This window comes from Corvus hawaiiensis, chromosome 1 (genome assembly GCF_020740725.1).
Source record: "Corvus hawaiiensis isolate bCorHaw1 chromosome 1, bCorHaw1.pri.cur, whole genome shotgun sequence".
NCBI classification, from domain to species: Eukaryota; Metazoa; Chordata; class Aves; order Passeriformes; family Corvidae; genus Corvus; species Corvus hawaiiensis.
The window spans coordinates 54321716-54345511 of NC_063213.1; the positions used below are offsets into that span (position 1 = coordinate 54321716).

General features: G+C 37.8%; 1 protein-coding gene across 4 annotated transcripts in view; it reads left to right on the forward strand.

Moving 5' to 3' along the window:
- Nucleotides 1–23796, forward strand: part of ICA1 (islet cell autoantigen 1) — a 69031-nt gene that overhangs the window by 36531 nt on the left and 8704 nt on the right. Inside the window, exons 8-14 of one of the 4 annotated variants that reach the window (XM_048304801.1) lie at nucleotides 7226–7351; nucleotides 7534–7632; nucleotides 15001–15095; nucleotides 17097–17146; nucleotides 20640–20702; nucleotides 20816–20857; nucleotides 23269–23301. In XM_048304801.1, coding sequence (XP_048160758.1) covers nucleotides 7226–7351; nucleotides 7534–7632; nucleotides 15001–15095; nucleotides 17097–17146; nucleotides 20640–20702; nucleotides 20816–20857; nucleotides 23269–23301 — 508 coding nt within the window. The remainder of the gene's footprint in view (nucleotides 1–7225; nucleotides 7352–7533; nucleotides 7633–15000; nucleotides 15096–17096; nucleotides 17147–20639; nucleotides 20703–20815; nucleotides 20858–23268; nucleotides 23302–23796) is intronic. The other 3 variants (XM_048304809.1, XM_048304818.1, XM_048304826.1) reach the window with 3 other exon arrangements.

A 23796-nucleotide genomic window follows, 5' to 3' on the forward strand; every position in this document is an offset into this window, starting at 1 on the left:
TGTGACTTTTTTAGTATTTTTAATCTCTATTTTTCTTCATTGTAGCATAAGGAGAGCAAAATACATGTTTAATTCATGGAGATTTGATGGTTCTGACTAGAATCAGTCAAAAATGTCCGTATTAAATGAAAGAACCTTTTAATCAGCTTACACTGACTTTATGGTCATTCTGTTTGTTGATAGTTTATGTTTCATATTGAGTTGCCAGGCAGAGAAACATGATCTGGTCTCAGTACATACAGTGAAATGCAGCTACTGTTACACTCATCCATGTTAAGCTGAATTTGTCTATATGCTGTTATGGAGAAATATAGCATTGCTTCTGCCTTTTTCCTTTTTTTTTCCTTAATTTTCTTTAGCACTCTTCTTCTGTTGCTTACACTGAATTCCAGAACTGTCATGAGCAATTAAATCTAAAATCTCTGAGTAATTATGGAAGGTAATTTTCTAGTAGGTATTTGCAATTACTTCAGTTGGCATTGATTTCATTGGATTATGTTGGATATCGCTGTGTTTTAGTGGAATCTTTTATTTTTTTCTCGCCATGAACGTTTCAGCCATTAGAAAAAAGCCATTAGCTTAAGAGTATTTGTGTTGTCTTTTATCTTGTGATAGACTTGCCTTGTTCAAGTCTGTATATAATGAGAGATTTCTACCACTTCAGGACATCAGAAAGTTGTATCATCTTCCTTTCCAGAATCTTTCTCTCTTGCAGTGCAACTGACCTAATACATCTTTAATTCAGCTTTCACTTACCTGCTGTCTTTCCACATGAATTTGCCAATATATTTAAGCTACTTCACAACAGGACATAACATTTTTGACAGCTGTTTCAGTGTTATTTGCTTGTACTGCTGTAGCAACTGGGTATCTGAGTCATAGGCAGCAGCTCCACTCCACTAGTTTTGCATAGGAAAAGAAGGCAGGAGTCTGTACAGCAGGTGTGCCTGCAGTTTTTCCTTTCCTCTCCTCACACAGGCATAACTGCTTTTACAAAGCTGACATACCAGTTCTTTTATGGCAGAAAGGCAGACAGTACTTTCCATAGAATCATAGAATGGTTTGGGTTGGAAGGGATCTTAAAGATCATCTAGTTCCAGCCCCTTTGTCATGGGCAGGGACACCTACCACAGAAGGTGTTTGGTTGTTTCCAGAGTGAGACTGATAGGCATGCAATGGTAATTTTGCATTTATGCAAATTTGCTTTATATGATTTGCAACATGACTACAAATTTCCTTAATCAAGCTTAATAGAATGAGGTGCATAGGGCTTTTGCACAAGCACAGAAAATTATCATTAAGTCCAAAATGGCAGATTTAAGAAATGTATTACTGGAACTTGTTCTGCTCTAAAATTATCTTAATTCAAATTTCAAGAATAGTTTAATTTCTTGAACAAATGTGATGTACATCTGCTCAGCTTCAGACTTAAAGATATAATTTGGATCTGTTTATACTGTCCAAGTAGTTTTCCCTTTTAGCTAGACATGGCTCACTTAAAAAATTCCATCTCCTAAAATTAATATCTACCAGTGTTTCTCATCAGATCATAAATGAAGATTTTAATAACCAGGGTAGAAGCAGACAAACAGAAGTATGCCTACTCTTCTTGAACCATTGTTTTTATGTGTTACTCTTAAAAAATGATGGAGTGGAGATTAATGAATGCAGTAAATGCTATTCCAACCCAAGGGAACATTTGAGTCAAAGTATAGTCTGCTAAATGCAGAATATATCAAAGCACACGGAAATCAGGTGTCATACTGCGCAAGGCGTTGGAATTCCTTACATTGTACGTGGAAAAGTTTAGTTACAGGCATTATTTTGCATAAAACATTACCTTTTCTGTTCTCTGACTGCACATTATCAATCTTGAATTTAAAAGAAAAGGAAACATAAACCGGTAAGTACTTAGTTATGCTCATGTGAAAGTGTAATGGGTGCTCCTTATCAAAACACCACTCAAGCTATGAAATTACTAGAGTTTGTGGGAACTGAGGGTCTAGTTCCTTGTGTTTTCTGTGCCATATGCAGAAATGCTGTAAGTTGTGCTCTATGGTAAATACTTGGTCCTCAAACTACAGTTTGATTTCATTTTCATGTAGTCTTTACAGCGATCAGGTATGTCAGAAGGTGCTGTACTTATTTAACACAAAGATTTGCACTGATTCCATCTGCTGGTAGAGTTTACCAAAAGCCCCGAACAGGAAGGTTTGCTATATTCCAGGCATTTTTCCCTCTTGATTTACTTACCTCCTCCTTCCAGCCTATACACACACTGTGCATGCTTTTCAGATCGAGTAAGTGAGAGGTTGGGTGTCAAATTAGACTAAAAGCATCTGTTTCTCCTTCTATGCTGGAAATGCTGAGACAAAAATATACTGTATGTAATGTGAGTTAGTGCATTTATCCGACATAATTTTGGAGATGATGCTTCACTAGTTGAATTGTCCCTGAAATTAGTCTACTACTGAAAACAAATTTTGCATTTTATAGGAGACTAAAAGAAAGTAGTAACACAGATGTACTGTAGACAACATATAAAGACTCCTTGAAAGCACATGACAAATCTGTAGTTTAGTAACTGAACATATTGAATAGAGTTTTTTAACTGGGTCTGAGCATTATTTTTTTTTTAATGTTAGCATGCTTGAAGATTAGAATTTTTCTGTTCAAATAAGGATTTCCAGCATACCTGCTGAAAAGTAGCTCTGTGGAGAAGGACCTGGGGGTACTGGTGGACAACAAGCTGTCCATGAGCCAGCGGTGCCCTTGTGGCCAAGAAGGCCAGTGGTATTCTGGCATTCACTAAGATGAGCATTGCCAGCAGGTCGAGGGAGATGGTCCTGCGTGTCTACTCTGCCCTAGTGAGGCCACACCTGGAGTGCTGTGTCCAATTCTGGGCTCCTCGGTGAAAAAGAGACAAGGAACTGCTGGACTGGGTCCAGTGGAGGGTGACAAAGATGATTTAGGGACTGGAGCATCTCTCTTACGGGGAAGGGCTGAGGGATCTGGGCCTGTTCAGATTCTGGAAGAGAAGACTGAGAAAGGACCTTGTCAATGTCTCTATCTGAAGAGAGAGTGCCAAAAGGATGGACCAGGCTCTTCTCAGTGGTGCCAAGCAACAGGATAAAAGGCAACAGGCAGAAACTGATGCACAGGAAGTTCCACCTGAACATGAGGAAGAACTGTGCAGGTGACCACGCTATGGAACAGATTGTCCAGAGAGGCTGTGGAGTCTCCATCACTGGAGATATCAAGAAGTGTCTGGACACACTCCTGTACCATGTGGTCTGGGATGGCCCTGTTTGAGCAGAGACGTTGAACCAGAGGACCCACTGTGATCCCTTCCAACCTGATCCATTTTGTGATAGTTTAAGAAACTCTTGTTAGCAAATGTTTGCCCTTCGAGTCAAGCATTCTATAATCTGACTTTTGAGCCCCCAGGATTTAGGGTTGTAGCATTTCTTTATTTGCTTATATATTTCAGTCCTTTGAAATTATTTCAGGTTTATCTGGCATCTTGTAGTTTATCAAGCTGTTGATTGAATAAGATACTGCTTTCCAAATTTATATTTTCTGTGTGCTCTCTGTGAATATTGTACTTAGGTGTTTGCATTGGGAAATTAAAAGCAGGTTGTTCTAGGTTGCTGCTTAGAAAAAGACAGAGTAATAATCTTTTTTATGTCAAGAGTACCGTAAGATTTTCTCGTATAGTGTAAATCTCACATCTAGCACCTTTAATTTCAGATGCTTAGAAGCTTGTTTGTCATCAAATAATTCAAGTTGTGTTTGGATCAGGGCAGTTCTCCTAGGGCCAGGAAAATCCTGACAGTTTTCAGACCAGGAATTTCGAGAATTTTTATATGTTCAGCTTTAATAAACATAAATATATGAATAAAAATTTGCAGGACTGAGACCACAGTGAGGTCCTGTTTCTCATGTCTTAAAGAGTAATTGCAGAGAAAGGAGAAGATTAGTATGTATTATATGAGCTTTCCCTAGAGTAGAAAACCAAAGGTTCATTCTGATGACTTGTGTGGTATTAAGTAGATTGTGTAAGCACTTTGTGAGCACTAAGCTTTTACACCTAATTCCTGAAGCCAACAAGTAATCTTAAAAGATGTCTAATAATAATTTCAATTGAAAATTCATTTATTGGCACAGATAAAAAGCAAAAGGTCATGCTGATGTAGCGTGTGGTGTTCTTTCTTGGTTATCCTGCACTGCTGCTGAAAAAAGGAGAATGCTTCTGCTCAATAAACTTTCAATATATCAAAAAACCTAAAAGCATCCTTAATTTAATAGTTTTCATAGTATCACATCTTTCCTGGTTGGCAAGAGAAATGTGTAGCATTTGATAACGCAGCATTAAGTATCTTGAATCGTCCATAGGAACATGATAAAAATAAGGGGTTGTGTTCCACATTGTGTTGTAGATCACCTCTTTCTTTTTATGAATGTTTTAGCTTTTAAAAGAGACACTAATTACATGTTCAGTGAAGATAAATGCCAACCTTGTTCTTTGCTAAATGTCCCTGAAGAATGTATGCAGGAAGACCGCAACTCAAACTTTACAGGTGCTTTTGTTCTATCGATTTTTTTCTCCTTTCTTAAAGAGTTGGAGTAGGAATTCATAATTATATTTAGTAGTACTTCTTTTCTTTTAACTTGTGGCTCACCATCTCTGATAGATGGTGAACTAATATTCTTTGCTTACTTGGACTTTCAGTCTACAAAGCCACAGCTCTTCTTACTGTGCTTTCACCAGTGCTGTGATATAACGAGTAGGAAAGGGATTCTGATCTCAGCTGTACCATTGTAAAATATAGTTATATATGTGACACATTTACATTACTAGAATTTCTCTGGATTTTCATGGCTGTAACTGAGATTCATTTTTTCAAAGCCCTCCAACACCTCTTACTTAATTCCCTACCCATCGCAGCGATTCTTTATGGCAAAAGGTGTGCGTAACCCCGTATTTGGATTTCGGTTATAAGTTCCTTTTTGCACAGGCCCATGATTTTCTTCACAACTCTCCTTTTCACACTAAAGTAGTAACTGTGCTCTCAGGCACTTAAAGCTAAAGCAAACAGAGGACTTGAGGACCTAACACAGGACAAATGTCTTTATCCAGCACTGGATAAAGCTTCTACATTCCTCCTGCCACTGCTCCTATCTTCCTCCGTTGCTGCTCAATTTTGGAGGTTCATAAGCTCTTTACCTATGTGCTGTTTTGACTAGGCAGCTGTGCTTTTCACAAAGTACTGTACTTCATAGTAGATATCTTGGCAGTAGCTATTCCTTGCTTTTTATGTCATAGCTTAGCATTTGTCATGCTTGCCTAAGAAGTGGAAGCTATTGGGGCAATTTCCTCTTTCCTGAGGACATTCAAATCTGTCTCTACCTCACTAAAACATCTCCTAACTACCTAAGAAGTCCTCCATCTTCTGGAGACCCCTTTTTTGTTTTTGAACTCTTCAACATGCAAAGATGACAAGCAAGACAACATCAGTGAGATGTTTTACTCACGTGGTTAGAGCACTGGATCCAGTCAGAAGTTTCAGTTGTAGTTATTATTACCAGAGCTCAAGATTTGTTCATTGATTGCTTGGTGTAATATGTGGAGTTGTCTTGGAAGACTTCCTCTTCTGGATGAATGCAGTAACCACAAAGCTATTTTGTAAAGGTAGAGTAGCTCTGCTCTTTACTACAATAAGAAAAAGTGTTCGAGTTTTTTTCTTTGGCATCATCCTTTTCTGTTATTAAAATCTCACGTGTAAGATTCTGCATTTATGAGAGATTTTGAGTTGTGGTAGTTTCTTCCTTATGAACAGATTAGGCTGATGTGCAGTATTGCTTATGCAGAGCTGATCTGATCAGTGAAATAAAGTTGCCATGGGTCCAGCAATCCAAGAGTCCCACAATTTGTATGAGTAGGTTATCTGGTGAATTTGTGATGCAGATCTTTGGCTGTTTTCCTGCCTGGTTGGAGGTCTTGTATACTCTGGGTTTGGGAAAATAAGATTAGAAGTACAGTAACCATAACGTTTCAGATTGCATTATGAGATGTATGTATTTGTTCTTACTGCACAAGGAGCTTGCTGCAAAGTTCCAGATTCACTTCTGAAGATCAGGAGCATACATGTTTGTCAAATCTCTGATTGAGTTTGCATATTCTGGACAAAATGAGTTTACTCTTGGAATTAGGCCACAAAAGGAAAGAAATGTATAATTTACTACAGTAGTTTGTTTTCACGGTAAAACATTTCATTTTTTGGGTAAATATTTTAACTGTGAAAGAGTAATAGGGCATTCATGATGTTTTGTGGTTGGAGTGTTTCCCATTTCATTGGAAGAAAACTATAACAAAACGTGTTTACAGAATTTAAACAAATTTCTTTCATTAATATAGTATTTGGGTAGTGTGCAAAGCTGTCACAAAAATGGGAACTCCTGGGTATGAAATGCCCACATCAACCTTCTACCATGATACAAAATCATGTCAATGTTGTTGTCAAGCATATACAGTTTGTGGAACAGGGTGTTATACATGTACTTAAGGTACATTTTTATGTACTTAACAGGTGGTAGAAAAATAGTTTGAAAAACAAAAACTTTTTGAAACTGAAATTGTTAATTGGTAGGAAAAAGGGACTTGATATTTTTCCGATAGCAATAAACAGGAAAGGCGCTCCCATTTTAGAAGGAAAACTTTAATGAGTGAAATTTTTGTAGCAGATCAAAGATATTGAAGTGCTATATCATTGCAGATAAGACTTTAAAGTTTGTCAGCATGATTTGTCTCTTACTATAGGTACATGGAAATGTCTCTGACTGTGCACCTGTATATTATGTAGTAAACTTTTAGCTACAAATTTGTTGGTTGGCCTTTGAATTTGTCATTCTTGAAAGAGATACCAATATAAGTATGTTTTCCAATTGTTTTCAGTATATATTTTATACTAATATCCATCGTACAAACAGGGGTTAGAAAACAAAAATTCTTTACTGAATATATCACAAAAAGCAGTAACAGAGACGATAGGAAGAGTACCATTTATCAGCCTGTTTTATCTTAATTTCAGTGTGATTGATGAAAATATAAATTGCAATTGAGTCTGTTCAGTTGTCCGATTTTCCTAGATGTTGTATTAGTTTGCTCTTTCATTAAAAATGGAGGAAAAAAACACTACATAAACAATTGTCCCTTTGTTTGAAGGTTCAAGCACAAGTGCGACATGCAAAACTCAACTTTGACAAACTGAAGACTGATGTCTGTCAAAAAGTGGATCTTTTGGGAGCGAGCAGATGCAACCTCCTTTCTCATGTGTTAACAACATATCAGGTATCCAAGGAAAATGTTGACCTCTGAAAGAATGTTTTCCTGCTAATGTGGTTTTTTAAGAGGTTACCATGGCAATAGTCAACTGTAAGAATATGTAACTAGCATTGGAGGGAAGATGTGAAATTTGCACTGAAAACAGATTTGTTTTAACATTGGCGCTGAAATTTTACCCTGCCTTACAGACAACACTGCTTCATTTTTGGGAAAAAACTTCACACACAATGGCAGCCATCCATGAAAGTTTCAAAGGTTATCAGCCATATGAATTCACTATGTTAAAGGTAAGAAATATATAGATATATATGTTTGCCCAGTGATAACTGGTAAGAGATCATACAAGGATGTAGAAAGCACATGTTGATATTCTTCCCATATATTTTCTGACACTTTTAAGTTTTCTGTTTAATGTCCGTCTAACTAGTAGGATCAAAAATTGTATGTCTAGTGCAGTGACTAAGGAATATTTCAAAGGAAGACATTATTAAAGGCTGTGGGATTGTGTTGGATTATTCATCTAGTAGAATTAGGGATTTATGTTGCTCTCCAAAATCTCAGGAGTGAATTAATACTAACTATGTTGCCTTTGCATTTGTTTTTCACACTCTTTAAGAACACCTTTTTTGGACTGAATATGAGTAAGTGAATGCTCAGGGCTCCCCCATCTGTACTCACTTTTTGACCCTTTACTGGGAAATACTGTTTTGTAGTCTAGTGGTATTTGCTGATCCTTTGTAAACTTTCAGTATGGTATATGTGCAATATCTGACTGAAGCCTGAGTTCAGAGTTTTGCCAAGTATCTAAAAATAATCACTAAGCTTTGTGTGTTTTCCTGGTCATGTTTTCCTTGCATATGAAGCTGCCCTATGTGTTGCAATTTGAGACCCAGTAGAGGAATGGGAGAACAGTGAAAAATTTCATGAACCTACCAATTATCCTCATAGGCCTTTTTGTCCTGTAGTTATTTTGGGCAGTGCAGTAACTACTTGATTGGCTACTATTTGCATGGGAGAAAAATAGTGTGTGTGACAGAGGTCTGATAGAAGGGTTGCCACGGGTAGGAGAGTGAGGACTGAACAGCATGCGCAAAGCCACTCTTTGCTTGGAGAGACAACCCAGTTTGACAATGATTTCAAGTCACAGCCTCAATCCATGAAATCTTTGTGCATTTGTCAAATGGAAGTTGGGCTGCATTTGCCTTAGAGCCTGTGGCTCCCCCTGAGCTCCTGGAAAAGAAGCACCTGAAGGTATAAGGTGTAATTCACCCCAGACTACCAAACTTGTCTGTACATTACTATGCCATATTTAAAGATGTTTTCTAGAATGTGGGATGGGACAGAGCAGTTTCTAAACTGTGCATAAAGAGCTTGTGGAGACTGTTACTTCTGCAGCTTGAAACATCACAGCAGACCAAACAAATTTCAGGCTCAATCTTTTCGTGACTGAGGAGGTTTATAAACTGTTTCATCTTACCCAGCCTCTGAAGAATCCTGTCTTGCAGGAGAAATCCTCATTTGCTATGAAGTTAACATAACTGTAAGCCTCTTTCTTTCATAGTCTGCATCACGGAAGATGGGTTTTAGTCAGAGTTTACAGTCAGATTTCAGCAGGAGACAGTTGGGCATAGCTATCTTGATATTGCTAGTAATTGTCTTCAGACTCACCAGTTAAACTCCAAACCAGGGAAGAAAGTGTCTCCTTTACTTTCCCCCTCCCTGGGCTTAGCTTGGCCAGAGTTCTGCTCAGGAGCCTGGGCACCATGCTTGTGGGCTCTTCGCTTACCTTCCTGATGTTAAAAGGTTTCTGAGGATGTTTTTGTCTTTGCTTTGATCCAAAACAATTTCAGTCTAATTTGTGTAGGTAGCCTGTATTGTTGCTAGGTAGGTATTCTTCATGCTCTTTTGTATCTAAAAATTTGAACAACACATAGGATGTTTCAAGACACATAGTAACATTTGGACACCTTGGAGAGAAACTTGGAGAGAAAATGCACCTGTTTTGGTGTACCCTTGTGATGGAGGATGAGAGATATTTGGGGATGCTTTGTACTTCTTGAACTTCCTTGTGTGAAACATTTCACTATGATTTAAATTTGCAATTAGATTGGGAATCTATGATAAAGAAATACCATCTATATTGAACCCACACTTGTAACAAGTACTCCCTTGAAGCAAAAAGTAAATGTAAAAATGGTTATGAATATTGTAGGATTGTTTAGGATGCATCCTAACTTTGTTATGAGAATCTTAACCAATTATATTGCTCATCTCCTACACTGAAAAGATGTGATTTCCTGGTTTTGCACTGATATGTATACTGATAAATGATGCCAATCAGGAGATAGTTTAAAACTGTAGGATTTCATGTAATTCTGTGCTTTCAGAAAACAGCTGCTTGGGAATAAGACTGTGTTACTGGCTTTTAGTATCAGGGTTTTTTTCTTTCAGTCTCTAGAGTTACTTTCTATACCAAAGTTTTCTCCATGATCTCTTGTCCCCCAGCTATTAGTTTCTGAACATTAAATGTTTACTAAGATGATTAAATCAAAATTCGGTGATTGCATCGGGTGAGATTGTGTTGCCTAAGAGAATAGATATCTGCTGCTACTTCAGATGCATTACTAGGCTAAGTGAGCTCTGCTTGTCACTTCTGAAGGGTGTGGTGAGTCCCAGCTCACCTCTGCTAAACCTGGGTGTGGAATAAAAATAGATGATTATGGTTAGGGAACTGATCCCTACCATTCATGTCATATGTTCATGCCAGAGTGGCTATATATTAAAAAGGAGCTGGAAACTAATTTTACATTGAGATTATGTGGTATTTTTTTTAATCAGCTGTAGCTGATCTAAGGTAGTGTAGTTTCTGATGGAGAAACTTTCGGTTGAAAACTGTACCTAATGAAGATGCCATGTCTGTTGTTGACTTTATGCATTAAAATATACAATCAGAATACATAATGGCTTAAAATACACATAAAATATTTCAATGTGCCCATTCCTACATTTAATTGGAAGTTATTTTTCTTACACTATTTTTCCCTGCCTTACACCATAAAAGGGGTCTTTCTTAAATTAAAATTTTGAATTTGATGCTTGTAAATAATTTTTGTCTTTTATGATTCCATAAAAGACAAAATCTTGCTCATACAAATTAAACTGAATTAAACTAAGCATACGTGAATGTAGGGCTACTGTTTTGCTTTAAAACAAGAAATTATTACAAGTTAATATTTGACTTAGATGTAGAATTTCTTACTGAAAAATTAAGAGGTGCTATGTACTAGAAAATTGCTAGTTGTAGTTTGTAGTATAAATATATATTCATGTACCAGGTTTACCTCAGGAAAGAGACTCTGAAACGCCTCTTGGGATTGTTTCTGGAAAGAAAACACTGTCTTTAGAGATGGTTGCCAAACTCCCTTAATGAAAAGCAGCACATTTGTTTTCTTTGCTTCAGGGTATATGCAGAGAGCAGTATAATTGTGCTATTGCAGCTGTATTTCCTAACTCTGAGTTTTATGCTTGATGAAAGATGATTATTAATGTGCTAACAACTCTATGTGTAGTGATGTAAAAAGTTACTGCATCTATCACTTTAATATTACATATGATGAGCTGCTGTTTTGGTAAAGCCTTTAAGGTTTCATTGTCTTGAAATAAACATATACCAAATGAATTCAAGTTTATTTCAGGGGCTACTTTTCATGAATAATACCTCTTTCTAGTTTCTGTTACCATTTATTTGCCTTAGTTACTTAAAGAATAATTAGTTGCATTTTTTACATTTAAATGCTAGGATACCAAACTTCCTGAGGAGTTCATATTAGCCTAGAAATAATAATAGGCTTGGTAAGGGAGTCAAAAGGCATAAATCTCAATGCATCTATTTATTTCTGTAAAGTGGAGTACTGTTTTTTTTATTTACTTTGTGAAGTGGAATACTGCTGCCTGAGCTCCTTACATGGAGTACTCCTTTGGAGTACTCTGTCCAAACAGATGCTACAACACTGTTGCCTTCTGCTGACCTCTGCTGTAGTTTGGTATCCTCTCTTGTTTCTGTTTGTCGCACCATGACTTTACTCATAGACAAGATTGCCTATGATTTTTTATCTCTAAGGGTTTTGAGGAGGTGTGGTATTTCTTTTCTTGATGAATGTCTGGGAGGAAATTCTGAGACAACCTGCTTTTTCTCTTCAGCTCTCCCCCCAAATGAAACATTCAAGTTTTTGTCTCCTCAGTGATGTTGCACTTCATCATAAATGTTGTGACATCTTGGGATGTATGCCTGGCTCCTGAAACTGCCCTTAGCTGTGTTGCTTTGATTCTTTCTCAGTCAAGAAGTGCATTAGGTGGCCAAGGCACTTGGGAGGAGCTATGGGTGAGCTGAGTGCAATGTGAACACTGATGATTTAACTGCAGAGGGCAGGTTTTATGTGCAGTCCAGATGATCTTGGCTTGACTTGAAAGCAGCCTAGATGCAGGTGAAGGAATTTAGTGAGTGAGTAGCAGTCAGAAATGGAGCCTGAGCTGGAACCAGAGTTAAATCTACAGTGGAGGAATCCCTTGGCTTGGATACTTACTCTGAGTACTGGGAGCAGGTGAAATATCGCTGGTGACTTCTGGTGTTAGAGATGGACACATCAGGCAGAATGAATGACTCTGAACTTGCTCTGGTAGTGTGTATGGTCTTATTCTGATTTTTGTAGTAAAAGATTTAAGAAGCTAGGAAGATAGGTTTCTAAATATGCAAGGATCATACTTTAAGCCACATACCTGGTGTAGCTCACAACAAAATCTGTGCTAGTCCCCGTGAGCAGCCAGAAGAGTGCTGTGAAGTTACACATCTGTGTGCTCTGAGCAGCCAAGGCAGGGGTGCATGCAACTGAGATGTGCTTGCTCTGATCTCAGTCTGGGTTGTTGTAACTCTGTTAATTCACTACACTTTCTAAATGATGGGGCTTCTTCCCTTTTTTTCTAATATAACCTGAAACAATTAAGAGAACATCATGGTTTCATTTCTATGCCTGCTGAGAGTAGTGATCACATTGCTGTGGGTTCATGTTTAGAAAACAGTTGACACTGGCTTTTTAACATTCTGTTTCATTTCATGCACATTGTCTAGCTTTTAAAAATCTTTTTGAAAAGATACCTCAGTTTGTAGTGTACCTCAGGATGCGGAGTAGAGGGAGGCAGGGGTGAGGAAAATAATTTCATTATTTGCTATCTGATTTTGAGGGAATATTATCTGAATAAAATTGTTGCATGGAATTATTGCCTCAAAATAAAGCTGCTTATTTTTAACAAATTTTATCATAATCCCATTAAAACCGAAGCTGTATTTCAGAGCTATGTTTATTTTTCTAATACAGGAAATAGTAACTGCCATTATTATCATGCTGCTTCCTTCCCAAGGTACTTGTGAACTCCATTTCTATATGCTGTTTCCGTGGTTTGATCACAGTCCTTTAAATATGGATTTCCTGAAACATTGATGAAGGAAACTTCATAAAATATAGGTCCTTAAAGAAGGATGCTTATTTACCTGTATATTTTTGGTGAATATGCAGAAGATTTTACTTCTAATAATTTTCTTTAACTTGTATAATTAGGCAGTGGTTAAAGTAGTTCTGGTTTTTTTCCAAATCCTTTACAACCCTTTTGGAGCAGGCTCTGAGGTGCTATACTTGGTAGCAAGCAGAGCACCATAAAATGTTTCACCATCACCTCCTGATTCAGTGGACTGTGTGTCCTGTTGTGAAGATGTCCATGGTGGTTCAAGTGCCCAAAGCAGCACAGTCCCTATAATGCAAAGCTGCTTTCTTTCTCTACACTGCACTTCTGTGCAAGTGTAGCGGATATTTGTATGTTCTTGAACTGTAGTCCAGGTCTTCTTAGAGTCAATGAAGTAATTTCCATTAATTTTAATAGCATGAGAAGTTCAGTCTAATGAATACCCAGTACCAAAGCAGGGTGACGTTCATTCATAGGTTACCTAGCTGAGCTGGCTGGTGTTGTTATTCAGCATCCAAGAAGTATACTTACATGGGGTTCTGGTTAACACTGTTGCAGTGTCAAAAAAAAAGTGGCAACCACAGAATAAGGTTAATTTCTTTAGGGCCTTTATTATTGCTGCTTTTGTGACCTTCATCTTTTGACCACATCTGTAGTGCTGAGGGTGCTTATGACAAATTAATCAGCAGTTCTAGGTAGAATTAACTTAGTGAGAGGGGGAGAAAAAAGCAACTGCAGTACATGACAGATCTGTAAGTTTAGTTTCTAAAATACTGAAGTGTAGATTCCTCATACAGACAAGTACTGAACCAAGCAGAAACTGGAATGCTCCTTCTGGGGACTCCTCTGTCCTGGTTAACAAGCAGTGCAAACAAGACCTGCAACATGTCTGGGAATGCTTTTCTTGTGACAGATGAGCTGGGCACTCTTAACTTTTATTCAATTGATTAGGCCGTGGTTTTTTGTTTTACTTTTCTCATGAAACACGTTAATGTTTTGTTCACATTCCAGATGCAAAGCCACTACATTTTTGTGGTTTTTAGATGTGGTGCAAAAAGTGACTTCTCTCTTTTACCCTTATCTTTTTGTGGGAGCATGAAGAGAAGCTGGGGTGAGATGCACTACTATGACTATGAGAGCAATATTAATAAATTTAATTACAAATGGTCAAGACTTCTCATGTAACATGGTTTTATTTTTCAGAAACCACGTTGGACTTTAGAAAGAAGAAATTTTTTTCACCTTCACAGCAAAACCATTTGACAGAAATAGAAATACTTACATGGCTAATATCTGCTATTACTTAATTACTGTGTTCCTTTATTTCATTTTTCAGACAGAATTCCTAATTGATGCATAACAATGACAACCAATAGTATATTTATCACTTCAAAGAGTCAGTCTATAATGCTTGTGTTGGCTTCTTCCCATCTCCAAATTTTGGTTATAAAAATGCTGACCATGAAACTGCACGTCATTATCTTGTAGCACAGCCTTTCAGATTGCAAAGGGACAGTAGGGTTTCATAATACCACACCTGGCCTTTGTCAAACCATCATCCAAGATTTTAACCCTTGTTTTCAGATTCAGGATACAAGCAGTATCTTCCCACTACCACTGCAGTTGCCAAGTTTGTGTGAATAGTTGTGGAGGGAGAAAAAGAGAATAAATAAGGAAAGAAGCAGTATATGGTGAACAAACAGATGTAAAGAATTATCTTTTCTCATCTTAAAACAAAAAAGGAAAAGAGGGAGGAAAAAAATAAGCAAACCCCCAAAACAGCAAAGAAATACACCACCTGTGCCTGCTTTGCACATGGTATAGATAGATTTACTTAGAAATACTGGAAATATTTACTTAGAAATATTCATTTAGAAATATTAGAAACAGAACATGAGTATAGAAGTTGCCAAGTGTCACCTTCTTATATAAAGTGTGTTCATAGACTCAATTTGAATGAGTATCTTCTAACACTTTTAATTCTGCTTGTTTGAGTCAGATACAATTTCGATATAGTGCAAAACCGTTCTTGCTTGATTTCTGTTGGCTCTAGAATGAGGTTTGGTCTTAAATGACACACTTTAGCTTCCCTGATTCTAATTTTTTTTCTTCTTTACATTTATATTATGGTTATGATCTAGAGCTTGCAAGATCCTATGAATAAACTAACAGAAAAAGCAGAAAAGGAGGACCTGCAGAGTGAGAGCACCAATTCAGTGGAAGATCAGCAGAGTCAGTAAGTCACATGTCCTATATATCAAAATAATAACTATTTTTGTCTATAATCTGCTTTCTGGTTGCTCAAGTCACCAAACATAAGTAGAGATACAGACACAGCTAGTCTAATTCTACTGGTTACGTCAACAGAAAAATTCCTGAAATGTTGTAATGTGTACATGAAGACTAATAAACTTGATGGTGACATTAAGAGCTTTAAAAAGGCCCTTATGTGATTTTCATCTTTCTTAGTCCTCTTTTTAATTTTTTTCAGCTTTTGTTCATTTTTTCTTTATTAAAAGAAATGGTAAACAGCTATACAGGGGAGAAAGATATATGAGCATTGTATTTCTCCTTTCAGCAGCATCTCCTTTCACCTGGGAATAGGATATAGATTACTGATTGCTCCAGGCAGCGATTAGTTTTTGTAATGTATACATCGGTTAGTAATCCAATGAAGCAGGAGGTACTTAGTATAAGGTACATCTAAATGAGCTGATGCTGTCAAGTTTTGAATTACCTGTAGCTCTGAGCTTAGAGAGACTTATGAATGGACTGCTGTGGGGAGAGGAGAACAGGAGAAAGAGATGTGATCCCTCCCCTACCTGACCATCAGGATTCGGTTGCCAGGAGATGCAATGTTGATATAATCCTGCTGCCACCTGTTGTTTTGACTATCCCTGCTTAAATGAAGCACCCAGCAAAGGATCAGTTGTCAAAAAGCAGAGAACAGCTTGACTGATTAGTGGATTTTGCTTGGCTATTTATAATAATGAATTTTTAAAGAGTTCAGGTTTTCTGTCCTTTTTCTGGTTTAGATTCAGAACCACTGACCAATAGCACTTTATAAATTGGTCAGATTTGGTGCTGTTGACATTAGAAAGGACTTGACCAAGTACCATTTGGCAGGTGGTTGTCTTCACAGCACTTACCTCCATCTGTTGCATCTCATGTGACAGTAATAGTTTAATAAATAGCTCTTTTCCTCAGTGTTGAATATAAAGTTCTAGAATGAATGTGTGATTTATGCAAGATGTGTGCATTGGCACCTACCAGGAAATGCATCAGATGCCATGTCATGATTGTACTTGTGTTTATTTATGGATTATCTTTGTCCTTGTCTGGCATAAAACTGAGGGAAAAAATATGTCACCCTTTTGCTGTCTAAAACCATAAACAAACATCTAAGATTCGAGAAGAATTACACAAAACAAAGCTTGTTAAATCCTTATGAGCTCTTCATTCACAGTAAACATTCATTATTTTAGAATTTGGCCTGAATGTAATTTTCCTCTACCACAGGCCTACCCCCAAGAGCAAGGGAGGTGTCTCTTTCTGTCCTGTCACTAGAGGATAGGAGGAATGTGCCCACACAGCCCTTTTCACCACCACAGCCTTGTGGCTGCTTCATTCCCTGCTCCTTGACAGGCTTTACACAAAGTCATAGCAGTTAGAAAGGATGTATTCTTCATTGGAGAGATCACCTTTGTATAAGAATTGCATGTAAACCACACCTTTTTTTTCTCCCGTTGAGAGCTTTTTTCATCAATGCTGCTGATCTGTTACTTTAGAAATCTGCTGACAAGGGGCAAAACTCTCCTGACTGTTGATTTTTAATTAGTTGCTGTTAAAAAGAGAAGCGCAAAGCAGTTGGTTGTCATTTTGGGGGAGAAGCGGGGAGGGGGCTGGGGAACAGTTGTAGCTCCTTCGTGATAGTTATGAAAGACCAAATGTCTTTCAAAAGGAAAAGCAGAATACATGACCCTTTTCATCAGAGGTGGAGTCAGACTAAAAATGGAAGCTGGTAGGTTCTGCTAGTTCAATCTAATTTTCATTTTCAACAGACTTCTGCTAATGAAACAATAAAAGGTAACAAACAGACCAGCAAATGCAGGAGTCCATCTGTTTATTTGTTACTGATATGAATCTGTAATGATTTGACCAAAAAGAGGAAAATGTATTGTTATTTTAGCGCCTTAGAATTATTTTTCCTTTTTTTTTCTTACTCTTTCAAATTAAGGTTGATTTCATTAGATGAGGAGAGCCATACCAAGGAATCAAACTATTCAGGTATTTTATTTCATGTTATCATAACTCCATAAGTGCTGTAACACTTGGATTTTTTTGTTTGGTTTGGTTTATTTCCTGTATAAGCTTCACCCAGCAAATCTCTACAAATGCATGAAACCTAAGGCCAGGAGAACCTGTTAAAACCAATCTCTTACATATTTCATCCCACTGCATTTCATTCAGTCATTCTCAGATAGGTCAAATAGCTTGTGTTACAAAACCTAGTTCTTACACGGGGCAAGTACCCTTCAAGAAAGGGACCTGCAGGGTAGTAGGTGAGACAAGGAAAGTGTGCCACTTTGCTCACTAGATTTATTCCAGTGGTTAAACTGTTCTCTGTGAAAAACTTGATGAATTCAGTGGAACTTCTGCCCAAAAGCGAGGCAAGATCATACTCAGCTGCTGCCAATGGCCTTATGGGTTGTTACTACCCAGTGATACAGCTGGGCTCCGAATGGACGTGCGCTGTGAAAGAAAGCGGGGAATGGACACAAGTGACAGAAAGGGAAATTCTGAGTACACACTAAGAAACAAGTGCTTGCAGTGAGGGTGGTGAAGTGCTGGAAAAAGTGGAATCTTCATCTGTGGAATTCTTCAAGACGATCTAACTTTTTCTACTAAATTAATGGAGAATAATTTTAATATATTTTATCCTTCATTAAGATACTTAAAAGGTACTACATGAAAGTCAAGACTACTCTGAAATCTTTATTTCAATGGGTTAATTGTATTGATGTCTTGAAGTCATCATCTATTCTTTACTTTTCAAGTTCTTGTTTCCATTCCACTGTACAACATCCCTTTTCAAATATGAAATACATAACTGGACAAGACATTTCTGATGTTGTTCTCATCTGTCATGTTTCTAGAAGGTAAAATCACATTCCTGTTTCTGTATCCAAGAAGGACATCCCATTTTGCTGCAACATCAAGTTCGAAGCTCATATCTGAATGCATTATTTACCAAGACTCAGTTCCTTTTAGTCACGGCTTTCCAGGATTCATTTGTCCTTTCTACAGCATGCCTTGTATTCCTAGAGATATAACTTATGACTTGGTGGTATTAAATTCTCCCAGTTCTGGCTACAGAAACGGAATGACTGGACTGACTGACCAGCTCTAATAGTCTGTTAGTTGTTGGCACATTTTTTTCAAGAGTGATTTTGTGTTTACTTCCAGATGACTGCTAAAGCCATTGACTAGCAATGGATAAAACAGTAAGCCTTGCAGATCTAAACTAGAAACACTTCTACTTTGCAATTATTTCTCCTAACAATGTGTTTTTGACATCTGTTAGTTTTCACATTCCTAATCCATTCAATATGTTCATTATAGATGTTAACGCAGTGCTAACTTTTTAGCTGGAAGGCTGTGCAGTGCAAGTCAAGTTGTTTCTAAACAAATATCTTTACTGAAAAAAGCTCTTAGTTATATTGAAGAATTAAATTAGCTGGTTTTTTTTCAACTAGGTCTGCTTTCCATAAAAGCAACAGTAAATTATTATAGGAGCATTTATTATGCTCACGTTCTTTTGCTGAATCCCATACTGAATGGCATTGGGGTAATGTTTTAACTGGGAGTTACGCTGATCTACTAGCCTGTAGTAACTCGCGGTTACTTGAGTCACCCTGTTTAATTATGGTTGTTGTTTGGGTGGTTTTTTGTAATAAAGACACAATATTAGGACTCTTCCAGTGTTTCAAAGTTTCACCCCTTTTGCAGTTAGTTAAATCAGCTATATCTTTGATAAGATATTTTAATATTCATGGATACAAACTCTGACTTACTTTTTCTTAGCAGATGTTTTCTAGAATCTCAGTTACTTACAGACTGTAAAATATTTCACCATAATATAAATACCTTGTTCTGTCTCTTTCTCCATCACCCCTAAAAGGAACTGAAGTGTTTTGAAAAACTTCTAACTGGTCTTCTAAATTTTTCCATCTTCATACACTAGCAGGTCTGTGCCATTGCTAAGATTTTTTTTCTTAAACTACCCCATATGCTCTAAAGTCGTACAGATACAGTGCTTCTAGTGAGGGAGCTGTGTTGCTTCTTAGTTTTCCTCACCAACTACTTCTGCTTCATAACTTCAATTTTTTTATCATTTGCTCTGCATTTTCACTTACTATACTACAGATCCCTTTAAGATTGGCTTCGTCATGTTTACCACTCAGCTGAGGCAGGCTTTGAGCAACAGTTGTATCCTTTTCATTACAGAATTGTGGCCATCCATATCCCACCTGTCATGAACTTCTTTTTCTGATTTTCTTTTCCCCTCTGCCAGACAATTTAGGCTTGGGGTTTTCCCCTTTAGCTTTGTGCATTGTGTTTTTATGAAAGCATCATGTGTATTTGTTCATGTGTGTTTATCCCTCTCCTGTCTATATCTACATAGAGTGCAATCAGATGTGCTTATGGGCTCTTAAATGACCTGCTGATTGCAGTGCTGGGAGCACATTTCTGTCCTAGCAAAGCCTTATGAAGAGAATATGATATGAACAGCAGCAAACTGTTCTGTTTCATTTAGTTCTGAACACACCTTGAAGTTTCCCTTGGAAGAGATTGGCAAGTCTCTTGAAAGAGTTTGGGGTTCAATTTTTACTTCCCAATAGAGAATTCTATTTCACCTTTCCAGCCTCTTGTGTGAGGCTTCCAGCAGATGGGCCTTCCAGTTCTGGCAGTACTGTGGCCAAGCCCTTCCTTTGCCTTTAGATCTACAGACTTAGTTGTCTAGGAGCTAGATTGCCTTAACAGTTAATAAGGGAGAGAAAGGCATATTCAGCAGTAACTCATCCCTCTTGTTTTGCTACATGTCTTTAATGGGATTAATCACCTGACGGGGGTATCTTTCTCTTCATTGATAAACAGAATCTAGATGATTGTTTTGACTCCATGTCTAAGAAGCTTGTTGAGAATTTAAGTGGTGTTTTGTCACCTAATAGCCTATAACTCTCAGCTCTACATTTTACTCCCTATTGGTCTTAGTCCATTTATTTCCCTGTGGAGGAGGTGCTGTTACTTATTGCCTGGCTCAGGTGAAGACTCCTTCTCCCTGTTCCCAGAGTTGGTTCATGAGGAAGAACACATTGTAAGGAAGGCAGTTTAGAGAGCGACACGGTCTTGGCACTTTTGTGCACTCTCCTGGCCTAGGTACAAGCTTCTAAAAGAAATTTCTCTGCTTCTGGAGGACAGGAGAGACCTGTCTGATTGTTGCAGTTGCCTCAGTTGGGTGCACTCAGCCTGGAGAGGGTAGTGTAGCAGACAGGGACTCAAAGGAAGATCTCCCTAAGGTTGTTATTCAGAAATTTGCCTCACTTTGAAATGCTTGTACCTTGGATCTTTCATTCATTGTGACCAGGCTCATTTTAAACATGACTCATTTAAAACATGAATCCCAAAACCATTGCATGTTGATCTTAGAATGACATTGTTTCTTAAGCATGGTCTCCTGCCAAGTGCAATTTGACGTGTTTATGGATCTCGATTACAGCTGATGATGGCAAGGATGTCATCTCCACGTTACAAGGACATTGTAACCACGAGCAGAACTCAGGTGAAGACACTTAAGAAAACTATCTTTACATGTGTACATAGTGATTGTCAGTGTACCGCAGATCTTCCTTTGTTGCTTTTAGTTTTTCTTTATTTGTTCTTTTTTTTTTTTAGGTGCTATAGATGAGTTATTAGACCTGCAGCCTGAAGAAAATGGTATGATGTGATTGTGCATGTCTGTTTCATGTTTAATTTGCTTTGCAATCATAATCTCCAAGTATACTTTTAATCTTAGATTTTAATTTCTTTCACAATCTGAAAGGTTGAATGAAATTATTCAGCTGTAGTATTTAAATAGTGCTAAAGGAGACTCAGCAGAAGCACTATTCTTGATGTTACAATACGAAGTAAACCTTAATGGGGATAAAATGTTTATACCAGGTAATTCAAGATCAGGTAGACTGTGCTATATCCTGTTTGCCCAACTGAAGTAGGTTCCACTGTAAACCTTACCCCTCCTATAACATATCACAGATTTTTCATTTTGGTTCTTTAGTTGTTGTGCTACAACCCTTGGCAATACACTAGTAACCACAAGATTTTGTGTTTGAAATGTACATATCAGAAACAAATGATCTAGTCTTCTTAAAACCATGTAAGAACTGGTGACTTCTTTCAGACAGAGAGTTAATTAAATCCACTGTCCTTATACTTCTGTGAGATCCATGGCAGCTCAAGGGGATGTGCTTTTTTACCAGATAACATGTGAAATATTGGGTTGAAGTTTTATAAGTTTTCATAAGAAGTCAGAGTGTTGTGTATAATTTTTCAATTGATTTTCACTCGTATATCTCAGAAGAATGAGTAAAAAAACCCTTCAACAACAAAAACAACTGTGGCAACTTAAAAAGCAAATGAAGCAAAGAAAAAAATGCCTTTGTGTGGTTTAGTCAGTCAGACCAAGAGCATTTGGGTTATTTAAAACACTGCCTTCAAGGACATTTGCAAACACCTTGACTTTGTATTTGCCACGGGTAGTATCTTGCACTGGGGGGATATTATCCATGGGGGGAGTCAGCCATGAGGGCAGGCATCAGGGAAGATTCTCAGCTGTCTGCAGAAGCAGCCCTAATCTGTGGATAGATAAGGTAACAATGACTTCTTTTCTGTGGTTAATAGAAAAGGTCGGTGCATGTCTGATAGTGGCATTTTTTTTCTTCTGGTTTTCTTCTTACTCAGTTCCATTCCTTGTTAGGCCTTCCTAGTGGAGATACAGATAATACTTACAATGTTTGCTCATACAACCTTAGCTGTGTCACTCAGAACACTTTTTTTTACTTTACCTAAACAGTTAAATTGATACAAAAACTGCTGGGGGATGCCTGCATCAGCTAAGGATGGCTATGGCACTATTAAAATATCAGCCATTTGACCTAATTTTGCACACTAGCTAGCTTTAGGCTAATGAATATTGTGTTATTTTAAGTGAAGCAGTATAGTGAGAGGTACACTTTCATGTGTGTTTCAGAAGGAAGTCTTTATCATGTGTTGCTGATCATGTACTGTTGTAAATATTTTTAGTTTCTCTTCCCCTTTTTTTTTAATAGCAGCAAAATGAGGTATGTTTACAAAGGAATTATGAGCATTGCTAGAGGCTTGTTCAAACAATTACAAAAAGAATATAGTCACATTGTTCTTTCAGTGTTTTATTGGAAGGTTTGGACTTTTTTCATGGGCATTTATAAGGTTGGGGCAGCATGTGCAGACAGAAAAAAGGATTTTGACTGAAAATGGGCAGTGAAAACAGAAACAGGAAAAGAAGTAATAGAAGATTTACAGGTAAAGTGAGAAAGTCCATATCATTCTAGTAATCTAGCAGAGATACCACAAGAGTAATATCTCGGTAAGCAAGATTGTTTTCTAGATAACCTTTATTGCAAACAAGAGTAAAACTTGCTGCTGCTGCTGCTGCTGCTGCTGCTTACTCAGAGCAGCCTGAGCCTGAACACTATCCTGCCCTGCCATGGGTGCACAGTGCCCACAGGAAGGTCAGGAAGATTGCTGAGCCACAAAATGTGTCACTCCTCAGATTTCTGGTGGTCATACACCCTGCAGCAAGACCTGACTGCTCTTCACACATAAAGCTTTATCTTGTACTTGCTCCTGAAGTCAAGATGGGGCTCCTGCAGTGATTCCTCAGAAAAAGCAGAGCTTTGCTCTGAGCTGTGCTGCTGCATTTTTTCCATTCGGGGCACTTGTGGTTACGTGTGGTGTTGGTGCTGTGTCGTAGCAGGTCTGCTACAAATGCTGCTCCCTTTGCATCTCCCCCTGCAAGTTCATGAAGGGGCTTCCTGAAAACAGCTTGGAGATGGTGATGCCCCATAGAGTTCTGAAGGGCCTTTGAAATAGCAGGGAGGGTGGACTAACCCTCTGTCTTACCTGCTGGGTAACGTGGGGGAGTTGGAGGTACTTGGACAATGTTAGTAATCTTTGCTCTTTATCTGAAGATGGGAGAACAGCCTGAAAATTCGTAAGAACAAATTGTTTTCTGTGGTATTTTAGTTATAGTCTAGTGGGAACATCAGGAGAATTGACGTGTTTCTAATGTTTCTATTTCTAATTTTTAGGCCCTGTCAGGGAGTACAGAGGTATATCAAAATGTGAGTTAGAAAGGAGCTGAATCTCACAGCTGACTTCAGTAATGAATAAAATAATTTTATTGTTTGTTGGTTTATTTGTTTCTTAGTACGTAGGTGTGTGTGCTGACGCATGAGCCTATTTTAAAACACAGTTTTGTGCTTTTTTTCTTCGTCTGACTCAACTTCAACCATTTCATTATAAATTATTACAGCTATTACCAGGAAACTGCTGAGGAGGCTGTTGAATTTCAGTAAAATGGCCTGTTGCAACCACTTTGCTACTCTCAATCTTTTGTCCCACCCCAAAAGGGTTAAAAGCATCTTTGTAAGTTGAATGCAAATTGGAGAGTTCGGCTGATCTACCCAAACTTTGGAAAACTGAAGTTGCTTCTGTGCCTTACCACAAGTTTGAAACAATCATAGTCAAGATAAACTGATCTGGATTTCAGTAATGTAACATTATCAGCCTTGTTAACCACCATTTTTGTGATCTGCAGACTTCCACAGTGGAGCTCC